This window comes from Chaetura pelagica, unplaced genomic scaffold (genome assembly GCF_000747805.2).
Source record: "Chaetura pelagica isolate M959 unplaced genomic scaffold, ChaPel_1.0 scaffold275, whole genome shotgun sequence".
Classification (NCBI taxonomy): Eukaryota; Metazoa; Chordata; class Aves; order Apodiformes; family Apodidae; genus Chaetura; species Chaetura pelagica.
In genome coordinates, this window is record NW_009953486.1 from 1,666,293 (window position 1) to 1,684,319 (window position 18,027).

Here is an 18,027-nt window from a genome sequence, read left to right on the forward strand (position 1 = left end):
GTCAGAGATACATTCATTTGGACAGGTCCTCTCGGGCAGTTCAGAGGACGTGTGTCCCACAGCAGCCCAAGGGCTGGTCACCCCTCCAGGGGTGACAGGGCACCGAGCACGGAGGGACCCTCTCCCAGCACAGCAAAGGGGCTGCCCACAAACCACAGCTGCCTTTGGAGACCAGCTGAGCCAGCAGCTTTGGGCACATTGGTATCTGTCCACTGGACGCAGACTGGGGCAAACTGGCCTCACGGGTCATATCCTCACTGGAAATGTTGAGCTGGGTGGCTCTGCAGGCCACCAGCTACACCCTGAGCAAAAAATGAACTCTAAATTTCTTTTTTCCCATGGGTTTCGTCCTGACCCACTATTATTATATATTGGTCTTAGTATATTTTTTTTCCTGTTAAACCTGTTAAAAATATATATCTATTCTTTGGCACTTGTGCAACAATGACACTTAGACGTGACGCTCTCCTGTCCTTCAGCTGCTGGCTGGACTCATCCTAGAGGTCCATGTACACAGAGTCTGTGTCCACTCTCTGGGCTTCTCCAAACATGAGGAATGCACAGAGGCCAATGCTGTTCACAGCAGCCACTAGGTTGAAAACAGAAATCCAGGAGCCAGTTGTTTCAATCAGGTAGCCAGCCAAGTACACGCAGATGACACCTGGGACAGGAGGGAAGAGAAAGAAATGCAAAGGCTCTGGGGCTGGATCCTGCCTGCCTGTGAGGAGAGGACTCCCAGGAAAGGAGGAGCTGCAGAAGGTATCTTACCTAGGAGGGCTCCACCTGTGTTCCCAACACCTGTAAAGAAAAGAAAGGAGTTGGGTATTCAAAACCCACAGACATGAGTGGGCTTATCCAGGCTCCCACCCAACCCCTGGTCCACGTGTTCAGCAAAATGCCTTGCTGGCAGCTGGGACAACTGCCACTTGTCATTGTCCCCAGCCCGTGGTGCAGGGAAGTGTTTGGCACATGGAAAGAATCACAGAATGTCAGGTTGGAAGGGACCTCAGGGATCATCTGGTCAAATCTTTCCAGATAGCAACACGGTTTAGACGAGATGGCTCAGCACCTTGTCAAGCTGAGTCTTAAAATTGCCCAGTGTTGGGGAATCCACCATTTCCTTGGGGAAGATTATTCCAACATCTGACTGTTCTCATAGTGATGATGCTGACAATGTCTAATCAGGGTCTCCCCAGGAGTAAATTGCACCCATAGCCCCTTGTCCTTTCCATGTGCCTCCTTGCACAAAGGGAGTCTCCAGCTTCTTGGCAGCCACCCTTTAAGTACTGGACCATGACAATAAGCTCTCCCTTCAGCCTTCTTTTCTCCAGACTGAACAAACCCAGTTATCTTGGCTTTTCCTCGTACAACTTCCCAGTCCTTTGGTCATCTCTGTGTCCCTTCTCTGGGCCCCTTTGTGTCCCCCAGCCCAACTGAACCTCCCCAGATCCTTACCGAAGAGCAAGCCAGCACATGAGGGGGCCAGATCCTGCACGTTTACTGAAATCCCACTGGTGAGGAACAGAGAGGGGAAAATGGCTGTTGGAATGGGACACAACTGCTTACACTGAGTTCACTTTGTCAAAACAATGGGAGGGGCCCCAGGCAGCACATGGTGCTGGCAGGAGGAAGGAGGCTGAGAGCAAAGCAGCACAGGAGAGTACGGGGAGGAAAAGGATTCAAAGTGGTCAGAGGGACCAAAATGTAATTCCCCTCCTGCTTCATCTCCCTGCTTCCTGCTGGTGCACTGTGCCCTGCAGCACGTCAAGCCCTTCCCCACACCAGAGGTTTTGCTGGATCAACTCCAGCCCCACAGGCACTGAGCTCCACCAATCACACCATGCTCAGACAAGCACTGGTTCCTGCTCTGACAGTCCTGAGGGAGGCAGCCTCCCCTGACACCCCAAAATGCCAAGAGTGGAGTAACAGCTACAGGTCACAGCTACTGTCATCTCCACCATGGTCACCTGTGGTTAAAGGTCTGAAGTCCAACAGAGGCAGAGGCAAACACTATTGCTTTACAAAAACTGGATGTCTGGCCCAGGCACAAAGCAAAAATGCTGGAGACACCGGAGCCAATGACCTGGAAGAAAAGGAAAATTAAATACCACAGCATGTTTTCTGTAAGGAAGAAAGCAACTCCCTTCACAGGCAAACTGTTCCCTTTTACAGTGGCACGAGCTCGTACACACCAGGTACTTCTCCAGCCTTTCTTTTCCCTCCATGTCCTGCCTTTAGAGTCTGTCCAGAGGGACACGATGCTGCGGAGCAGAGAGAGGACATGCTGTGCTCTCACCCAGCATTTCTACTTCTGCTCATCCTTGTGTTGCTATTTCCTAGTATGTAAGAGGTCATCTGGAGTGACAACCTATGGTTGGCCTTTGCCTGTGAAGGAAAACCTCTTCAGAGCACTCACAAGTCTCTGTGCTCAGTGTGACCTTGGGTCCATGCTCTGTTTCTCAATCAGGGTTATCCTCTGGATTTCATCTCCCACATGCACTGACCATCAGTCTACTTGCAAAGCTAGGAAAGCTTTCCTCTTCCCACCCACAGCCACCAGCCGTGCAAACAAAGCTTAGCAGGGAGCTCAAGTGTCACTCCTGTGCTCCAGCTCTTACCTGCATGAACTTGCGAATGGTGATGGTTTTGTACCCTGGAAAAGAAAGGATGTGTAGTTAAGCACAGCTCATCAGGTCCCCTTGTTCAGATGGCCAGAAGGCAACAGGTTAAGTGGATTTCAGGTGGCCAGATTTCATCTCCAGGTGCATATTGTGACTGAGATCAAAGGGAGCCCAAAACACATGGATGGGATTTGGACTTTAAAGTATTTATGCCGATTTCAAATCAGAGCCTCACATTGTCTATTTGCTGGGACTTCTCCCTACAACAAACCCACCTTCTGCCACCAGACCCTCTTACCACATCACATAACACAAGAGCTGGGGAAAAGCCAAAAGACCTCTTACCCTGGTTGATTAAGTGATCAGACAGAAATCCACTGAACAGGCTTGTTGGAATTGCAACCAGCCAGGGGACTACATTAAACACCCAACCCTGAAAGGGAGAAAAAATCATGAGAGTTTTGCTGTCAGAGCCGGGTTTGTCTCCAAATATTTTATCTGATAGTCTGTGATATCTGTAGAAAGGGAAAAAAATTAAGTGATTCTTCTTGCAGGATCTCTATCTCCTTTGCACAGCAATCCCTCACTTCAAGGTCTGTGCAGTGGCAGGAGCATGATGGGGCTGAGATGTTCATTGGTTTGTTGTCTTTCCTTCTGACCCTGCATCTAGGGGAGAGGCAGAAATCTCTGTCTGCTCTGGGAAGGAGGGATTAAATGTGGCAAAGTTTACTGTTCAGCAAGGTGATGTGGCAGAGAGCCACGGAGCCCTGGAAAGCAAGCTGTAGATTTTACTCTGCCTTGTGGGTCATTAGAAAAGCTGTCAGCAACATTTCCAACATCAGCTTCAACCTCATTAGCAGCATTACTGGGAAGCTGAGGGAACATAGCTGGATTTCCTAACACCAGGATTAAGGCAGCAACATACTTTGGTCTATTTTCACTTGAGCAAGCTTGCTAGAGTTGTAATCACAGATGATTACCAGTCATCGGGATTACAGCTGCTCAGAGGCATTTTAGTGGCCAGATCCCAGGAGGAAAATCAGTGCAGGTTGGGCTGGGCTTTATTTCAGCTGGTTGGACCTACACGTCCACCCATGGTCCCCTGCATCTCCTCTTTTGCCCCGTGGAGTCATCCCTCCCTTCCTCACCACAGCAGGATGGCTGGGTGTGCAGGAGGGCTGAGGAACCTTGCATTTCAATAATCCTGTTTCAGCTGCTCCAAAAAAATCGTACAAAGCTACAACTGCAACTTTCAGTGCCTTTGAAACCCTGGATCTTGGTCACTTTTGAAAACGTTACCCCATACATGGGGCTTGTGGGGTGGTACCTTCAGTGTCTGTCAACACCAACAGGGGTTGTTCAGCAGATCAGTCCCAACACACCAAACCACCCTTGTCTCATCCCTGTGGCCCATCATCCTGAGGTGCAAAACCCTCCAGCACCTCCACCCTGGCAGGTGCATGAGGTGGTGAAGGCAGCAGTGAAGGCAGCTCACCCGCAGAAAGGGACTGTGACCAGCAGGTGCCATAGGTTTCCCACACTCAGGATTATCTCCATCCTCTAAAATCAAGTGTCCTCAAACCCCATTTTAGTGAAATGTATGAAGCGATTATCAGATGCAGGAACACTATATAGAGCATCTTACATAAGGGCACCATGATATAATACTTAACAGATGGTAAATTACTGCTGCACAAGCACATTACTCGAGGTGAACAGATCTTGTCACAACAATATGTTTGCTGGTTTAATACATGATTTTAATATAAATATCAAGTAGACCATAAAGCACCTTACACGTGTGACATGAAAAGGCTTTGTAAGCTGCTCTGGAAATTATAGATCAGAACCATTGTGGAAAAGATTGCCTGAGTTTCTGAGAACAAGAAAATCAAAATACCAGTGCTCAGCCCAGATGAGTATTGCCAAGGTTTCTGAAAAACAAACATCATTTGTGCTGAGGAGAGAGAAGTTTTCTAGTGTTTTTGAAGTGCACGTTATTCGTGGTGATTATTTTTGCAGGCAGGACTGAGCTCTACCATGGGAATACAGTTAGAAACCCAGCAGTGAATGGGTGGATGGTCATTTGCAACCGCACAATGTCAGGAGCTCTGTGCCATTTGAAAACCCTCCCTCAGAACAAAAGCAGCCTGAAAACCAAATATAACCCTCTCTTCCCTTCCTGGGAGCTGCCCCAGCTCTGCCTCACTTCAGCAGCCCTAAAGACTAGAAACCAGCTTCTGTCTACCTGGAAGTAAGATGCTGGTTTCCCTCTCCAAATGCATGTGTGAGGTATAAACAGCTGCTAAACCCACAGGGAAGCCTCCCACCCTCTCCTGCCTCCCCACCTGCCCTCTCCAAGTCCCTCTTGCCTTCATCCTCCTCCCTAACCAAGCCCTTTGGGCCAGCACGCAACACCCCCTGGCTCGCAGGGAGACCAGCAGTGCCTGGGTCTTGGAGCCCACTTACCTTTGACTCGGGGAAAGTTTCCTTGAAGAAAGTTGGCAGCCAGGAAAGGAGAGTGAAAAACGTGCTGGCTGTAGAGAGCTGAGCAATGATGACAGCCCTGAAAATACACAGCAGGGAGGAAATAATCAGGAGTGACAGGTCACACCAGGCAGGAAACAGGCACTGGAACAACCCAGTAGTCCAGTTCCTGATCTATAAATAAGTCCCTTGCAGCACTACAAATGCTTCCTGAGATTTTTTTCCTAGATAACCTCTGCTTTTGGCTTGCCACTTACAAGCTCGTTCCTTCTCTGCCCTCATGACACAGCACCTGACATCAGACCCAGGGTTCAGGAGGGGTTAATTGCAGCAGTGATTGTGTGAGTGCATTTCCCACCAGTCCCTTCCAGCCTGCAAGAGCTGCCCGGCCCCCAGAGGTGCTGTTTGCCCTGTTCTAGGGATTTGTTATCAGCAGATGCTCCATTGCTGTTCAAGGCAGGAGTGGGTTTGCTGCCCTGCAGCCCCATCACCCTTCTTCCCGTCTTTAAACAGGACCTGGGAACAGGCTTGGATGAGCTTCAGAACCAAACACAACATCCAAAAGATAAATATTACTATGAAAAAGTATTTTTTGCCAGCAATGAGAGCACAGCCTGTGCCACCCAGAGCCCCTGAGCAGCACTTCTCAGGAGCCCACCACAAGCAGCATTTCTAATAAGACTGATGGAGAATCTAGCTCTGGAGGAGCACACAGCCCACACAGGGAACAGCCAGTGATGGAGAAAGATTTGCCACTAACATTCAACCCTGACATTGCTCCAGACAGAACAGAAGCTGCTTTTTATCAAGTTTACCTTTTTAGTTCTTTATTTATATAGAAGAGATTAGAAAAGCTGGTCATGTTTCCCAAATATATAAATAAGTAGGAAAAAGGCAGAGAGAATAAGCAGAGAGAGGAGAAGAAGCCCTTGGGAGGATTTTTGTTCCCCAGCCCTGCTGACACTTGAGGCCACCACAGCTGCCTACCATATTGGTGCCTTCTTAAACAGCTGCTTCCAGGGAACTTTGGTCTGCTTGGGTAGTGAGAGGCTTCTCATTAAATAATCTATGGGGATGATGAGTTCTGCAGGGGAGAAAACACAAAAAAGAAAGCTCTGATCAGTAATTTGCCATGCAGCTGGAGGGAGCCCCAGGAGACTGCTGTACAACTACCTTTAATCTCTTTCTAACTTGTTTTTTGGCTGAATGCTCATTAAAACACCTTATTACATTGAGCGAAATTTTTTTTCCACTGCACCCACACACTTCCCCATCCAGCCACCTTCACTCATTTGTTGCATTTCTTGTTCTGACTGAACAAAAGTCCCTTGGGCAGGGAGCAGGTTTGGATTTTGTGCAGCACCAGGCACAGCCCAGGCCCCCCAAGGGCTCAGCTCCTGCACACCACGCTCACACCAGAACTGCTGCAGCCAGGTGGAATGGCTTCCCCATCAGCCAAATTACTCCCAGACAGTAATTTGGGAAGAGATGTTCTGGATTAAGTGGTTTTTAAAAGCTCTACGAGTAGATGCTCTCAGTTTGGAATAAGTATCTTGCCCTGCTTTAGCTTAATCCACTTTGAAGATCATGCTGTGTTTGGTGTTTTCACTGGTGCTTAAGAGAGCTGAGGAGCTGGATCAGGCTCTCGACAGCATTATAATCCAGCGTGGGACTGGAAATAGGAAATCAGGGGGAAAAAACACTTGTTTCTGGGTTTAGTATCTTGGCTGAGACACAGTGGGTATTATAGAAGATGTGAGCAAAAGATCTTTGTGTAAAACCAGGCACGATCTTGGCAACAGAGAGGATTTGCAGGAAGTAACTGGGAGGTACCACTGGTGTCCAGCAGCCATGGGGGCAGCCCGAGGGATGCAGGTGTCTGGACTGACCTCTCTCTCCCAGGAGATACTTGCAGGTGCAGTAAACCCAGAGCAAAGTGAGCAAACCAGAGAAGTAGAAGACACTCTCCCAGCCGTACCAGTCCAGGAGGAGGGACCCTGCCCCGCCGACCACCAGTGTCCTGCAAGGAAAGCACAGGGATTGCCAGGGCTGGCCCCACGAGTGGGCTGCTCACAGCCACAGGAGATGCTCCCTGGGGTGGGGGCTGCGAATCACTAAGTGCACTTAAAAAGTGTTTCTGAGGGTGCAGATGTTGCCCACCTGGCCACCCCTGGCTCTGCAACCTGCCGTGTTCCCCGTGTGGCATCTCAGCACCTCCAGGAGGAACCACTGAGGGACCTCACAGCCCTGCCCTGAAACCTGCTCCTCAGGGAAGGAAACTGAGGTTGAGGAAAGTATCTCAGAGAAGGTATAAATCAGCAAAAGAAATAAGTACACTGGGAAACTAAGTGATTAAATGCATTAATATTTCTGCTTGGCTTTTAAGCAAGCCTTTCATTTAGGAAGGAAATTCTTATGGAGATTAGCAGAGATGGGGAAGTTATATTATCCCCATCTATCAAAGAGGACAGGCAACCAGTCTCAGGCTGAATCTTGCTCTTCCTACTGGATCAGGCTGCTTCCCATAGCAATTAAATGTTGCAAACACCCTAAAGTCTGGTTTGTAAAAAATAAAACCAAACATAAATCCTTGACACACATGACAGGAACTGCCTGAGGCTTCCTCAGCTGCAGCTGGTATCCTCAAGGACACAGGAATCCACATGTACTTTGGCCTGTGAGTTTTGCCTCCAACTATTTAGTGGCACTTTGTCATATACGGTGTCCAGAGACTGTCACTCACCAGTCAAAGCCATTTGAACTTACCCAAACTGGGATCCAGTGCCCACTGTGCTGTAGGTGAAGGCTCGCTCGCTCTCCCGGACCTTCTGGGACAGCAGGCTGGCCAGGGATGGGAAATACACCCCTGCAAAAAACAGGAGCAAGGCAGGGAGCAGTCAGGCTCCTGTGTCTTTGTGAGCAAATCAAAGGCAAATTTTAAAGATCCAGCAGGAAGGAAGCACTGAGACAAAGCAACACCACCTTTAGTGAATTCAAAACAGGATATAAAATAAAAATAAATTAATCTCTCACCACCAGAGGTTTGTTTGTTCTTTCTCTGTAATCCTGTTTCATCACCACTGCTGCTACAGTCAATCCATCAGTGCCAAAGCACCTGTTCCAAGGGTCCCCCAGTGCTGCAGCTTGGCAGGAGGGAAGGGAAATCATCCCAAATTATCCAACGACTTTTGGAAAGGACCAAATTTCCCCAAGTGCTTTGAAGGAGTTTTATAATGCAGAAGATCAAACAGGAACAGCAATGATTTCAGAAGCCTGCAGCCCCTTCTCTGGCAGAGAGATTTCTACAGGGGAGTGATTTGTCAGTGACTTTCTCTAGAAATGTCACTTCTTTTTCCTGTGGAAGTTCTGGTTGTGGAGGCAGTGTGGAGGCAGAGGATTGCATGAACACACAGAAGGTTCATGCCCTGCAAACCACATGACTTGCAGCCAAATTTATGGCATGTGGGATCTCCTGGCTCCCCATGCAAGGAAGTCAGACACACAGATGGGTACTCAGGACAAGGGTCTCACCTTGTAGCAGCCCCATGAGGAACCTGGAGGAGGCCATAAAAACCAGATGGGCAGAAGTGATGTGGGTGAGCAGCGGGGTGAGGACCGTGAGGAACCCCCAGGCTGATGCTGAGAGGAGCAGGACCTTCTCACCTCCTATTCTGGAAGACAGAACACACATCATCAAAAACAAGGGGAGAGCAAAAGGGCAAAAGCCTCCCAGGCAAGACTCAAGTGGTCTTCCCAGTTCAGCCTGTTTTCAAGAGCAACTTTTCAGTCAAACCTGTTCTTCTACCACATTTGTCTTCAGCCCTCTGGGGAGCAGCTCCAACCTCCCCCCTTCCCACCTCCAGCTACCCTGGAGCAGATAGCAAACTACTGGCCACCAGCATTGCTCCCACCAGGACACTGGCCACCAGGACTGCCTTTCCTGTCCCTCCAACACACACCAACACCAGAGGCAGATGCACACCAGTTCCTGACAGAAAGGAAGCCCAGCTGCTGTCACTGTTCTGCTTTTCTTAACCAGTGACAGGGTTTTCTCCTCCATCTGCTCTTTTACATCAGCTCTGCCTGTTAACAGGTGGGTTTTCTTGCAGGCATTTGCTTGCAAACTATTAAGAAACATAATTAAATAGCATAGTTCACTGCATGGATAATGTAATCCTTCCAGGCATGTGTTCCTCACAAAAGATTTCATAATAAAGCCCTCCTCACTAAGAACAGGGTGGCTGGGGAAAGGAACCTGAGCAGGTAATTACTTAGTTCTTTCCTTACAGCTAACTGGGGAAGTTGGTTTTTAATTGCTATGATCAAATGGAGACTCTTGGTTTTTCCAAACCTGACGGAAACTGTGATGGGGGCCTGACTGTGAAACAGTTGCATGAGAGTGTAGGGTGGAAAAACTGGAGGTGCTGAACTGAAAATGAAGACAGTCAATGGAGATAAAACAGAAAAAAAGCTGTGCTCCTCAATAAAAGGAAATATTTCCTTCTCCTGGTTAGTGGTTGCAGCCCTAAACCCTGCAAATGGCTGGTCAGCACCTCTGGGATGAAACTGTTTGTTAGTGGACAAATAGCATCCCTGGTGAGCAGTAGCTGTGAACTATGCAAAGAGTATAAACATTTCTCACTTTTCTCAGATAAAGTCTGCTTTACACCCACTATTTCTTTCATCAGCTTAACGTGTGAGCTTGTGGGTTTGCTTTTTTCATTCCAATGACTGAACCAGTGCTAAAAAACTTCACCAGAAAAAAAATCCCGCTGGTATAAAAGTGCTCTTCACTGTCTCCAGGTGAAAAAAAACTAACCCTGTGTTGGTCCAAGTGTCCATTAAGATGCCTGTAGAGCTCTGCTGGCAGCTGCTGTGCAGGAGCTGGTGAGGCAGCAGGGATTGTGTGGGCACTCCCTGTGTTTGCTGGGGATTCTGCCCCTGCAGAGCCCTCCAGGGCTGGCTGCCCTACAGGTACAGCTGAAACTACAGGCACAGTCAAAACTACACGTGTCCTTTCTAAATCAGAGCTACAGACCCTGAGTGAGGCTGATGGGAAGACCACAACTGCTTTCAGAGCCACCTGCAGGGCTGCAGCTTCTCCCCATGGCCACACTTCACCCTCCCACCCCAGCAGTGTCCCAGGGTGACAATTTCTGTCAGCACTGGAACGGAGGGGTCAAAACCAAGTTGAGTGTCATTGAAAAAGGCCAAGCAGAGGAAAAGGATGAGAATAATTTCCAGTACTGATCACTGATGTGTCCTCCGATGATCTGGGTCAAGCAATAGCCCCAGAAGAAGCTGCTGAGCACTATCCCAGACTGCTTCTTGTCCCAGTCGAAGTGGGTGCTGAGGGCGACGGCGCAGACGGGCACGGTGACACGGGCACAGTACAGCAGGCAGGTCCCCAGCAGCAGCAGCACCGTCCAGACACGGGTCTCAGGCCTGCAAGGATGGAGAGGAAGATGGGGAAAGGGCAGGTGGAATGGTCTGGGTGGTAGATCCATGCACACAGAGGACTCACGGGTCACAGCAGTTTGCTGGCAAGCCATAACAAGTCTGTCTTGATTAAATAAAGGTCAGTGCAATTTCCCCAGGGCACTGTGTTTCTGACACAGAGTGTATCTTACCTGCTGACATTCATGAGTGTTGCTGACTTTCCTCCCAAACATTATTTGACCCCAGAGCAAAACAATAGTGTCTGTCCCTAGACTGTAGGTAGAACAGGCTGCTCGGACACAACTGTAGATCAGGTGAAAAGGGGGTGGGGGGGAAACCTGGTTTGTTTGCCTTTTTCCCCAAACAAAAGCTTCAGAAACTGTTCTTTAAAAGATAAGGATAACAAAGGAAAGGTCAGTGCATGAGGTTGGAATCATTTGCATGAGACACACAGTATTGGTAGCAAACAATTGTTCTTTGCATTCCTACCCATTCCCCAAGGGAGGTGGAGGGGACGTTATCCCTTCAAAATAGGAAGGAGATGGAGGAAATATTTAGTGCCAGACAAGACATGATGGGGCTGAACAGCCAGAGAGAGAAGCAAGACAGTCCAGCCTGGCCTGACAAAATGTTTAAGATTATATTAATAATATTAGCAATTTATTATGTATGTACGTACATAGTGATAATATATTAACATATATCAATAATAATTAATTATCAGACAATGTTCAGTTTTGGTGCATGAATACTCAGCCCCAAGAAAAGTGCTCCTGCAGAAGATGCAGGCTGGAAACAATTGAGAAGACAATTTTCCCCTGCTCCAAGCCAGCACTGGGCCTGTGGAGCTGAGACCCACATCTGGCTACAAACCTCAGGCCCAAGAGAAGGGGAATTCCTCTGCATTCCCACAGCCCACTAACACCAGTCTGAGTCCCCTTTTACCAGCGAATTGGGGAGTTAAAAGCTTAGTGAGAACACCCAATATTTGCATTCTTTGTATTTGGTTCTTTTTATGCCCAGAGGACAGAGAAAAAAAGCAGAGCAAACATCTCTGTGCCCCAGAGATGACTGGAATTCACTGTACCAGGGCACTAACCTCTGTGCTTTCCACCCTACTAAACATACCCCCCTTCTGCGTGGGAAACAATCTGGGTCACTTTCTGCCTTGAAATGAAGCATTTACTTCTCTGCACTGGAATTATGATAAATGGAGGTTAATTGTACACAGCACAGCACCATTTATAACTGTGTCAAATGGCCCATCACGGAGGGAGGCAAAAGAACAATGAGAAGTAAAACACACCGGGCAGCTCTGCCCCTAAGGGTGGATTTATTGCCATTTCCCCACGAGGCAGATAAGCAGCTCAGTGTTAACCTCTGGCAGAAGGAACTGGGAGTGCTCCAGCCGGTGCTTTGAAGGCTGGAACCGTCAGTACTGAGCACACAGACAAGTGTACAAAGTAACACAGGAACTAGAAAACCTCAGGTATAAAGTGAGTGACCAGGAGCTGACCTGCCTCAACCGTTTCAGCTGGCTGATAAACACTCTCCAAGTCCCTCCTGGTCTTAAGCCAAGAGGAAGACACACAATGACCACATCTTCATTTGCTGCAAACCCAAAGGTGACCTGTTGACTCCTCACCTGCCCCAGCCAGCTCTGGCAGCAGCACTTCCCGGGACTCCGGCTCAGCAAAGCACAGCAAAGCCAGAGGCTCCAGGACACTGTGTGTCCAGGTCAGACCAACCTCAGTGGGACCACACGGGCAGGTTTTGGGTATAAACCCCCCAGCAGAGGCAGAAGGCAGGTGGGGGTAACCAGAGATGGAAAACCTCACAGAGAGCCCTCAGAGGGGTATCTCAAGGTGGTCCAGGACCAGGTGCCTGCAGGTGCAAGTGACTGACCTGTGCCTGCCCAACCAGCCAGACCTCCTGCACCCACAGAAATGGGCTGTTGCCAGTCCAGGCCACTCTCTCTGCTGTTATCTACAGCAACACTACACTGATGCATTTCAGCACCCGAACCATCAACAATTGAGGTGACCAAGGAAAATGCAGCAGCCTGGGATATATGTAGGTATTTCCTACCATTTAGCCACTGAGACAGTTGTCTAAATTGTGTTTTTCCCCCTCAAGCAAAGCAAGACCTTTCAGTGCCCTCCTCACTGCCTGGGGCAGGGCTGAGCTCTGCCTCCTCTCCCAGAAACTCCTCTGATGAGCACAGCAGCATTTTAATGGGATGGGAGATCCATGGTTCTTCCTTAGCCTTAACCCCTCTGCAGCTGTGCGAGGTGTAAGATGGAGAGGAAAAGACCCATGCAGCTCAACTAGTCTTTACTTCTCTTCTTACAGTATTGCCAAGGTCTGTTCCCTCCAGCAGGTGTTTGCCAGGAGGAAAAGAGACACACCTCTGAGTGCAGAGCTCAGTGCCAGTGGTGGGAAGGGATTGTCAGGCACAGATGTCCTCCCAACAAGCCTTGTTCCCAGCTGATGTTTTGAGAAAACTCCAGTGAATTATTTTCTGTTGACTTTTATTCTTTTTCTGAAGCACTAAATGAGTCTCTGGGTATGTGACACTGTTTCAATGCTCTCGTTGATCACTACTCCATTCTGTACATTTATATTCTTCTCTTGTATGTTTAGATGCACTTGTAGAGACTTGTACTCAAAACAAGTGGGGAGTATAAAGACAGCTTCACACTGCCACTTGCTCATAGGTAGCATATCCAGCTAGGAAAATCCACTCATATAATATGAGTGTCAAATGTAATCACTAGCTGCCCACACCCACCTGAAAGCACGGTAAGAATTATTTCTCTACAAGGACAATGATGTGCTTGCATCAGAGGAAAGAGCTTTGTAAATGCATTTGCTCCTAATTATAGTTATCACAGAGGCTGCCGATGAGTCAATGCTCTGCTCAGTGCACAACAACAACAGCAAAGGTTACAGAAGAAACCTTGACCAGCACAAAGGGGGAAAATGAAACCTCTCCTTCAGAAGCTAAGGAATAAGGACAAATTAAACAATAGCTTCTGGTGGCAAGAGCAGCCATCAGAGAAGCAGAGCTTTACCAGCATTAACAAGTTAATTCTGATGGCTTCCCTGATGAGGGAGGTAGAGATAATCTGTGCTGGAGATAACCAAAATGAGCCAGAGTAAAGCACACCTAAAGCTCAGGAAGGCTACTGAGGGCCCAGCCTGTGCTCTCCTGACCTGCAATCTCTCCCTGCTTACCAGAAACAGGCCCTGCAGGTGCATCCTGTCTGTGTGCCACCGAGACCCTCTCTACTCAGTGAAGCAGCCATGCAGTAGAAAATGCTTCCTATTTCACAAACCTCCAGCCACAACCCAGATTATAATTAGCTCAAGCCCTAATGACTCTTCCTGGCTATGGCAGCAGCCCTATATTTGAGCAGCCCTGCCTGGTGTCACTTGTTCCTTGGTCCCCCTCCTCCAAACCCAGCCTCTGGTACTGGTTGATCACAGCTTTGCTCCAAAGCATCCTGTGATTCCCCTGGGACCTGGCTCCTACCAACCAGCCAGGTCCCCCACCTAGGGCACAGTGGCTCAGATTAATTGTCAAGGATGTCTGAGAGCCCCAAAGGGGCAAAGCCCAACCAAGCTCTCCTGTGGTGGCAGGAGAGCCAGCAGCACAGGGTATCTTTATTTGCAGTGTGTTTTCCTGCTGGAGGAATTTCTCCAGTAGATGCCACAGAGCAAATATTTATCCAACTTTATGTCTTTTGACTTGCCCCCCTCCTTCCCCCCAGTCTGCAGGTCTGTCTGTCTGCAGACACTGCAGGTCACTGTTCCTGTGGACATGCAGGAGGTCAGGCTATCAGGTAGATGACAGTAGTGGCCCCTTTGAGGCACAAGTCTGGACCATCAGGTATTTTTGGGTGCTAAGAGAGCCGTGTTTGACAGCAAGACTATGAACAGTCTTTCCCTGCAACAGCTCCTGGCCAGAAGCTGTCTGCAGGGTTTGTGGGTGTTTTCCATAACTGGGATTGGAAGTGGGAGGAGAACTGGGAGCTGCAGCTCCTGCTCAGCATCGGGGCTGTGCCACAGCCGAGGTTGGTGCAGGTATTGGTGGGGGGACACAACTTACCTCACTTCTTTGCTCTAAAGAGACTAAAAACAGCTCTGTGCAAGATGCACAGGTGGACCTCCAGTGTCCCCAGCTTGCTCACTCATCCCAGCCACCAGCAGCAGACACTCCCCCATCCCTGTGAGAACCCCAGAGCAGGATGGGGATGAGCCACCAAGCTCCCAGACATGCTGAAGGGCCAGCAGCTCCAAACCAAGGGCCACCTCCCAGGGGAACATCTCCAGTATTGCCCGTGGTCCCCCTTGTGCCTAGTCACCTGCCACACCACAGCCTGGGGACATTTCCCTCCTTGTCACCATTCCCAGCCCCATGGCAGCACTTCCCTTTGAAATCCTCTTTCCAGCTTACCTGCCTATGGCTTTAATTTACAATAATCTCCAACACAACCATGGCCTGACTGACATGGCATCAACACAGCAGCTGTGCAGACACTCCTGTGTGAGGAGATAATACCCAGGTGGTTATTTTTAACCTGGTTTGACAGTCCTCTCACTTCTCTCTCTTTGTTTTTCTCAATAACAATTTCTCCTTCCCTTGAACATCTAACGTGCTTGACAAGAGAGAAGTTTGCATTTTTGCCCCATCCTCGTGTTGATTTTGTTGTGCTGCAGCCTGGCTCCAAGCTAATGATTTGTCACTGTCAAAACTGGCTTTGGGGTTTAGAGAAGGGTTGTTTTTTTTCCAATCCACCAGCTAACAGCCAAGGAGAGCAGCACAGAGGACACAGGGCTTTTTTTTCCTGGGAAAGCTGCTGGTTTCCTGCCCACCTCCTGTGCACAAACTCCTTAAAAAGCCACAGATGGTAACAAAGTGGTGTTCAGCAAGCGTGGCTCTGGGTTTATTCCCTCTCTTCATTCCTTGCTTTTGGCAAAAGCAAAGATGAAATTAGATTTCAGCAGCTTGCATGAGCTGGAAATAGTTGTTAAGTCCAGCTGGAGGTGGTGGGAAAACGTAATAATGAAGCTCAGGCATGCTCTGCAAGCTGATCTCAGAGCAGACGTGGGTCAGCCAGGAAGGAAACTCTTATCTTGCTTTAATTTTCCACGTGGAAAAAGTTCTGAGCAAGGGCATGATTCAAACCAGCGTGAGGAACTCGTACAACAACAACAACAAAAAAAAAAACCCAAAAAGCAACAAACAAGCCAGTAAAGCTGCAACATTGTGTTGACAAAAGATCAGGGCACAGAACTCAGAAAAACAGTGTGACCGTTGGCTCTGGGCAAAGAGCGTGGTCAGGAGGCTGAGACCAGCTTGTGCCCAGTGATACAACTGCTTTTATCTCTGCAGCTTAAAGAAACTGCTATAATATTCCCTTGTCTTCAGGTGCAGCCAGAGGCTGGGAGATGCAGAGTGGTTTCAGGAGTCAGTTGCTTCCCAGGACACGCTGACTTCTTCATGTTGCATTTATTTCCTGGAGGCACCATCCAAAATGTCATTCCTGTGTTTATTGCTGGATCTGGCTGTGGTTTTGTGTGCAACCTTCAGCAATAGATTTCCCAGCACTTCAGTCTTCCCCGAGTGAAACCAGAGATGCTAAAACACATCTACTGTCTGAGGAAACCTGCTTTGGCATTTGAAGTTCTCCATTAAAAAGTTCTATCTAAATGTCCAACCGTGCTACATAAATGCACAGACTTGTTCAAGCACTAAACAGAAATCCCCAAGTGTTGTTTCTGGAAGAGGAGATGTGTGATAATGGAGCCACTGGAAATCTACAGAAAAGTTTGGGAAAGGCAGCTGGAGAGGGAGGATAAAATAGAGGGAAAGAACAGTGGAAGAGGAAGGAGAAGATAACTGAAAAAGGGAAGAACAAAAGAAGAAGCAGCACGAACAAAGATGGAAAAATAAACCTGCCAAGATAATAGTTTATCTCTCCCTGTACTGACATGAAGACAGATCTTGGAAGGCTGCCTGGCATGTCTTTTGTTGGAGCATGAAAGGAGAATCCATGTCACTTCCCTCACTTGATGAAACTTTGCCCCCATGGCAAGTACTCCTTCCTTGGAAATTGTAGGAACTATTTATTTGCATGTCCTGTTCAAAAACTGGCCACCAAATTGACTTTAAACCATCCACTGAGGCATTGTATACAACTTGTCCAACCTGCTTGTACAATCAGGCAGCTCACTCCCCCCTTCCCCTTCCCACCCTCCACCTGTCCTGTTCACTTCAGACCATAAAGCCTCCTCAAACAAGGGCTGCAACCACATCTACACCAAACATCACGGACATGATCTCAGCTTCTGTGAATTACAGCAATAAAGATAAAGATCTGATGGCAGGTTATGGCTTCCTGCTGCTCCTTCCCACTAACTGGATTCTTTTGATTACTGGCAGCACTTAAGATGGTCAGAATTGCCTCAAAATGTCTGTCTTGACCAACTTGCTGTCTGCATCAACAGTGGCTTTTGTTTTGGAAAGTGGTTTTGATGGTTTCAATTTTTCAAAGAGATCTGGGAAACCGGAGGGTTCATTCTGGCCAAATGTGTTCAGTTTTTTCTAGGGGGGGGGGGGGAAATATAAATGGAACTTTGTTTCATGAAAATTCAGCACTGGGTTCTTCCTCTCCCCCCACTCCCATTTCACAAAGATTCAGGGAAAAGTTAGAAAGGGAAAGACAGAGAGGAGAAATTTCCCCAAGTGCTGTTGGGGGAAAGAAACTTCAAATGTAAAGGTCTGCTTTTGACACCTACCCCCTTACTCTTGAGCTGAGTGTGGGTTTGTTTAGGCTTCCAGGTCTCCTGCAGGAAAAGTCTCCCTTAGGACCACACTTTAAAGCCAGCTATCAGTCTGCTGCCACTGCAGGAAACCATTGGTGATTAACCTCAACCTACCCAGTGGCTAATTGCTGCTGGACAGGCCAGTTCTTCCCGTTGGCTGCACGCTCTTGTGCAGTGGCACCAATGTCACCTGTCCCCATGGCTGCCCCTCCACTGCCCTGCAGAGCTGGGCTGTCCCCAGGGTGACACCAGCCAGGCTTCGGTTCCCTTTCCTGGCAGCAAATTTCAAACCCACAGGAGCAACACGGTGAAGTCCAGGGACTCCCCGTTTGGAGAAGCCTCTGACCACCACTTCCAGCTGCACCGTGACACTGGTAAACCTCCATCTCACCCCGCCTCGGGTGGGAGAAGCAGAGCCTGGGGTGGAGGTGCTGGGTGAGCTCCTGGGGGCAGAGGCTGCCCCGGGTGTCCCACCTTGGAGCTCCTGCTCCAGACACAGGAGGACCCTCCGTTTGTGTCTGCCCTGGCTATCAAAAGTGATCTGTTTAGGCTTGATAGGATTTTTAAGTCTTTTCATGACTTGGTTTGAAGAGCAGCCGGTGCTGCCGAACTGCTGCTGCCCAGCTACTCTTCCTGACTTTATCTCAAT

At 48.7% G+C, this 18,027-nt stretch overlaps 1 protein-coding gene across 1 annotated transcript; it reads right to left on the reverse strand.

The window, feature by feature from the left end:
- Nucleotides 1-497: 497 nt before the first annotated feature.
- Nucleotides 498-17,578, reverse strand: SLC17A9 (solute carrier family 17 (vesicular nucleotide transporter), member 9). Its single transcript, XM_009998724.1, has 13 exons — nt 17,493-17,578; nt 10,356-10,553; nt 8,640-8,779; nt 7,875-7,974; nt 6,998-7,128; nt 6,096-6,192; nt 5,091-5,187; nt 2,967-3,054; nt 2,619-2,653; nt 1,968-2,083; nt 1,456-1,511; nt 769-798; nt 498-661 (listed from the first exon to the last, which is right to left on the reverse strand). The coding sequence occupies exons 1-13, from the start codon at nt 17,576-17,578 to the stop codon at nt 498-500; spliced, it is 1,338 nt and encodes a 445-aa protein (XP_009997026.1).
- Between the last annotated feature and the right edge of the window lie 449 nt (nt 17,579-18,027).